The sequence below is a fragment of the Mesitornis unicolor genome, unplaced genomic scaffold (assembly GCF_000695765.1).
Source record: "Mesitornis unicolor isolate BGI_N332 unplaced genomic scaffold, ASM69576v1 scaffold29809, whole genome shotgun sequence".
NCBI lineage: Eukaryota > Metazoa > Chordata > Aves > Mesitornithiformes > Mesitornithidae > Mesitornis > Mesitornis unicolor.
The window spans coordinates 19,101-24,510 of NW_010209790.1; the positions used below are offsets into that span (position 1 = coordinate 19,101).

Below are 5,410 nucleotides of genomic sequence, written 5' to 3' on the forward strand. Positions count from 1 at the left end.
TCCATCCCAGTGGCCGTTTTTATGGGCTGCAGCCATGGCAGTGAAAAAACTGCAACTGCACTGCTCCAGGCTTCACCAGCAGCAGTGCTGGGAGCTGTGGGGCTGGTGCGAGGGGCAGGACAGCAGGAGGTGTTGCATAAAGCTCCTGCACTCACACCGCATCGTTCTCTGGATTACAAGTCCAGAGTTGTGGGGTTTTTATAGCATGGGCAGTCTCCCTTTTACCATTCCAGATGCAGAAAAGGACCCCAAATACCTGCATGGAAACAGGATCTGAATGCACCCAGCAGCTGTGCTGCAGGCAGCCATGCAAACCCACCAGGGAACTCCTCCTTCAGAGGCAGCTACGGGAGGGTGAAGCTGTTGGAGCACTGCTTTTCCCCCTTTGGATAAGCACTGTTGTTAAAAACAAACCATAAACTCCTCAATATTCCTCCAGTGTTGAAATATAAGTTACCCAGGGAAGTGTTTTCACTCATTAAGTACCCATATAAAAAATAACCAGTGCTGAATCCCCAATTACTCTCAATATTCCCTGTCTATATAGTGAGCTGTGTAGTAACTGGGATTATTTTTGTGGTCCAGTTAGAGCTTAATGAGAGCTGCCACTCCCCTGGGAGCAGCACTGCTGGCACTGCACATATCTAATACATATAAACTGGCACACTCATGTATACTACCATATGTAACAGATAATAAACATATTACTCAAGAGGCTTCCCACTCCAGCAGTGACCTCCCCAAATAAAGAGCCACCTCTGAATTTGCTTCCCTGCAAGGGGAGCAGATGTTGAGTTTAAACACTCGCAGGACCAAAGGATTTTCTTCAGTGCATGTTTCAGGATGGTTTAGCTCAATGAGCTGGGGACTGAGAGTTAAAAGCCCCCTCAGGACTGTTTTAACTGTTAGAGCATCTTCAGTTAATGCATGACCTTTATTTACCGTTTTTATTTCACACTGGTACATACAAAAGTGAAGACAAACATTGTGATGCCCATTAAATAACTTTTATTCTTTAGGACATGAATTGCATTTCCACTTGTTTACAGTACTGTAAAGTGCAATGGTATTCATCTCCCCTCCTGTGCACATGTTCAAGTATTTAAAATGCCCAGAAAAATGGTTATTATTTTTACAGCAGCTCAGTTATGGAGTTGTAATCTGGCAAAATACACCCAAGATGTGCCTACAGGTTTGGGTCCTTCAATCTACCCCCCCCGGGGGTCCTCCAATACTAACTGCTAGTGGAATGCATCTCCCAGTGTCTTTAATCCACCTCTTCGATGGTTGGTCCAGAGGAAGCTCCACCTGAGGGAGGAGCTCCACCACCAGGGAAGCCGCCGGGCATCCCCCCGGGCATCCCCCCAGGCATCCCTCCTGCGCTCTGGTACAGCTTGGTGATGATGGGGTTGCACACCTTCTCCAGCTCCTTCTGCTGGTGCTCGAACTCCTCCTTCTCAGCAGTCTGAAAAACAAGGAAGAGACAAGTCAGTATCAGTTGCTCTAAGTGGATTAAGTTAATAGCACTACCTGGCTTATATGCTTAAAGAATTTGGGTTTATTTCTATAGCCCCTGGGTTTATTTCTATCTTCAGCCCCACCAAGTCAGACTTGCATCAGGCTGGAGATACAAGATTTCTGCTTGGTCTAGTTAAGACCTCTGGGACTCCCATCAAATAACCGCTGCTCGTGGAGCAACAGGACTTAATCTAAGGTTAAAGATCCTACTTTCAAGCTAAGCAGCTTGAACCAGAATTGGCTGTGTGCTCGCAAGCTGTGGTCGCTCAGACATCCAAGGAAGGTGCTTGGACCAACACGAGTCTTTCGACTTCTGGTGGAAACTACGAATGGCTTTGGAAACACTTTCATCACAGCAACCAGCAGTCCCTTGTGCTGAGCTCTTTGTAGCTCAATGAGACACGAGAAGCAAGCCCTACCAAGCATGGACCATGACAGACCTGGTTCTTGTCCAGCCAGTTGATGATTTCATTGCATTTGTCCAGGATTTTCTGCTTGTCCTCATCCGAGATCTTGCCCTGGAGCTTCTCATCTTCAACGGTAGCTTTCATGTTGAACGCATAGGACTCCAGGGAGTTCTTGGAGGACACTTTATCACGCTGCTTCTCATCTTCTGCTTTGTACTTCTCAGCTTCCTGAACCATCCGCTCAATGTCCTCCTTGCTCAGCCGGCCTGCAGGACACAGCAGCATTGCAGGTCACTTTTCCAGTCAATTATTTCTAGTAGAGGATCACAACCTCCCACATTACAAATTCTACACTTCCAAGTTAGCTTGGGCAGAAGTGCAGCAAAAGGCCTGGAACTTATCAGGTGCCCTTGCATTAAACCACTGGACACTTTATAAACTCTTTAATTACTGCACCAAAACCAAGGCCCACTGTTGTAAATAAAGGTGCATATTCATTGCAGCCAAGCGTTGATAAAGGTATCTAAAAGCTAAGGTTTAGCAGCCAGCCTCAATCACGCAACCCTTACCTTTGTCATTCGTAATTGTGATCTTGTTCTCCTTGCCCGTGCTCTTGTCCACAGCAGACACGTTCAGGATGCCATTGGCATCAATGTCGAAGGTTACTTCGATCTGAGGTACTCCTCGGGGAGCAGGGGGAATGCCAGTCAGCTCAAACTTGCCCAGCAGGTTGTTATCCTTGGTCATCGCACGTTCTCCTTCATAAACCTAGGGAGGACAAGCAGCAAACTGAGTGAAAAGTCTGACCACGCATTCCTGAACCGTAACGGGGCGTTGTTATCCTGAAGGGATGCGGTCGCTCAGACATCCAAGGAAGGTGCTTGGACCAACACGAGTCTTTCGACTTCTGGTGGAAACTACGAATGGCTTTGGAAACACTTTCATCACAGCAACCAGGCCTTGCCAATGGCAGAACACCCCGCCTCGGGCCCAAAATTAAAGATCAACCACTGCAAGTGCTGACAGGGTCGTGCAATTAACTGAGTATTGTCAGTTCACCCCAGGGCTGTCTGCCTACCTGGATCAGCACACCAGGCTGGTTGTCTGAGTAAGTGGTGAACGTCTGGGTCTGCTTGGTGGGGATGGTGGTGTTCCTCTTGATCAGGACGGTCATGACGCCTCCAGCAGTCTCAATACCAAGAGACAGAGGAGTCACGTCCAACAGCAGCAGATCCTGTACGTTCTCTGACTTGTCTCCAGACAGGATAGCAGCCTGGACAGCTGGAGGAAAACAAAGCAAACCATTAGGGGCCCTGCACCAGATACACTGCACACTACAGTTAAGCCCATGGCTCGCTCAGACATCCAAGGAAGACTTTGGCCATCATCAGTAGACTTCTGGTGGAAACTACGAATGGCTTTGGAATCCGATTCATCATTGCAAGTCAAAAGGAAGCAGCTTACTGCTTGGAAAAGCTTTACTGAGTCAGGTGGGAGACCCAGGGCATGCACCAGCACGACTCCAAGAGTTTAGTTTAAGCAGTACCAAGTTTGCCAAGAGCACCACCCAAGGCGTAACTCTTTGTCATTACCTGCACCGTAAGCCACAGCTTCGTCGGGATTGATGCTCTTGTTCAGCTCTTTGCCGTTGAAGAAATCCTGCAGCAGCTTCTGGATCTTTGGGATACGGGTAGAGCCCCCGACCAGCACGATGTCGTGGATCTGCGACTTGTCCAGCTTGGCATCCCGCAGGGCCTTCTCCACGGGATCCAGGGTGCCGCGGAACAGGTCCGCGTTCAGCTCTTCAAAGCGAGCTCTGGTGATGGACGTGTAGAAGTCGATGCCCTCGTACAGAGAGTCGATTTCGATGCTGGCCTGCGTGCTGGACGACAGGGTGCGCTTGGCGCGCTCGCAGGCCGTGCGGAGGCGGCGAACGGCTCTCTTGTTCTCGCTGATGTCTTTCTTGTGCTTGCGCTTGAACTCGGCGATGAAGTGGTTGACCATGCGGTTGTCGAAGTCTTCTCCACCCAAGTGGGTGTCACCTGCTGTGGATTTCACCTCGAAGATGCCATCTTCAATAGTCAGGATTGACACATCAAAGGTGCCACCTCCAAGGTCGAAGATGAGAACGTTCCTTTCAGCACCAACCTGAAAGAGATGGATTTGCATCATTGAATTCCTCTTCCACCGCGAGTTCAGCACACACGAGGAACAGCCGCTCCTTACCTTTTTGTCCAGACCATAGGCTATTGCAGCAGCAGTTGGCTCATTGATAATTCGCAACACATTGAGCCCTGCAATGGTTCCAGCATCTTTTGTGGCCTGACGCTGAGAGTCATTGAAGTAGGCTGGGACAGTCACCACAGCATTAGTAACAGTCTGCAAAAGAGGTAAAAGAAGTCAGTTCTGCATATAACTCATAAGCATTTAATTAATTAAGTTCTATTGAAGTCCTAAACCTCACCTTTCCAAGATACGCTTCTGCAATTTCCTTCATTTTGGTTAAAACCATGGAAGAAATTTCTTCTGGGTAGAAACTCTTTGTCTCGCCTTTGTACTCCACCTGGACTTTGGGTCTGCCAGCATCGTTGACCACAGTGAAAGGCCAGTGCTTCATATCAGACTGGACCACAGAATCGTCAAACCGACGCCCGATCAACCGTTTTGCATCTGCAAAAAGAGTTGTGAACCATATTAAATACGTCCAGTCACAACAAAAACCACGCAGTGCTTCTTAAACAGCAGTGCCTAAAACCTTAAAACACTGTAAGTCAACTGGAGTTATTCTGCCCTGTCGAGACCCAGCTGCAGGTTAAGTTTCACCTCTTGGCTATGCAGAAACTCCTCAGTACCTCCTCACAGCCACCTCAGCACTGCTGCAGCTGCCGGCCTGTAACCACAGGGCAGTCTAGGCAGTAAACCTGGACACTTCATCAAGGCCACTTCACACTAATTGCCAGGAACAGCCCATAGCCACACAGGTTTTAACCTGTAAGGTACTTATTTTCCCAGAGCATAATGAAAATTTAATTATTAAGCTCACTTATAGCAGTCTGACTAGAAAGTAGGTTTAGTTTGAAAGAGGAAGCTTTAACCCCATCTGCCATCATCACACTACGCTTCTCTATATGAAAGAAGCACATCTCGCAGCCTCACCAAACACTGTGTTGGTTGGATTCATGGCCACCTGGTTCTTGGCAGCGTCGCCGATCAACCGCTCGGTGTCCGTGAAGGCGACATAGCTGGGGGTGGTGCGGTTCCCCTGGTCGTTGGCGATGATTTCCACCTTCCCGTGCTGGAACACGCCAACGCAGGAGTAGGTGGTGCCGAGATCAATTCCGACAGCTGGTCCCTTCGACATCTTGTCTGGGGAAAAACAAACAAGCAAAATAAATTTAATTAAAAAATGAATTTGTCTTTTAAGGCCCAGTCACGTGGCACAGCGCTTTTCATTTCCCGACATGCACAGCGCCACCACCGCCACC

The 5,410-nt window shown here is 48.6% G+C and overlaps 1 protein-coding gene across 3 annotated transcripts; it reads right to left on the minus strand.

Moving 5' to 3' along the window:
- Positions 1 to 988: 988 nt before the first annotated feature.
- Positions 989 to 5,290, minus strand: HSPA8 (heat shock 70kDa protein 8). 3 transcript variants are annotated; one of them, XM_010192971.1, is made up of 8 exons: positions 5,082 to 5,290; positions 4,390 to 4,595; positions 4,152 to 4,304; positions 3,518 to 4,073; positions 3,004 to 3,206; positions 2,495 to 2,693; positions 1,959 to 2,191; positions 989 to 1,465 (listed from the first exon to the last, which is right to left on the minus strand). In XM_010192971.1, the coding sequence occupies exons 1-8, from the start codon at positions 5,284 to 5,286 to the stop codon at positions 1,268 to 1,270; spliced, it is 1,953 nt and encodes a 650-aa protein (XP_010191273.1). In that variant the 5' UTR covers positions 5,287 to 5,290; the 3' UTR covers positions 989 to 1,267. The 3 variants fall into 3 exon arrangements, with proteins under 3 accessions (XP_010191273.1, XP_010191272.1, XP_010191274.1); XM_010192970.1 differs by having other exon boundaries at positions 4,128 to 4,304; positions 5,082 to 5,288; XM_010192972.1 differs by lacking the exon at positions 1,959 to 2,191 and having other exon boundaries at positions 989 to 1,374; positions 2,630 to 2,693; positions 5,082 to 5,288.
- Between the last annotated feature and the right edge of the window lie 120 nt (positions 5,291 to 5,410).

What these genes read in the sequence shown, in the direction of transcription:
- HSPA8 (XM_010192970.1), bottom strand. Translation starts at nt 5,286, where the DNA reads ATGTCGAAGGGACCAGCTGTCGGAATTGATCTCGGCACCACCTACTCC. An exon ending in AGCTGTGGCTTACGGTGCAG is followed by an intron (nt 3,207 to 3,517) that starts GTAATGACAAAG and finishes GTTTTCCTCCAG; the next exon opens with CTGTCCAGGCTGCTATCCTG. An exon ending in ACTGGCTGGACAAGAACCAG is followed by an intron (nt 1,466 to 1,958) that starts GTCTGTCATGGT and finishes CTTGTTTTTCAG; the next exon opens with ACTGCTGAGAAGGAGGAGTT.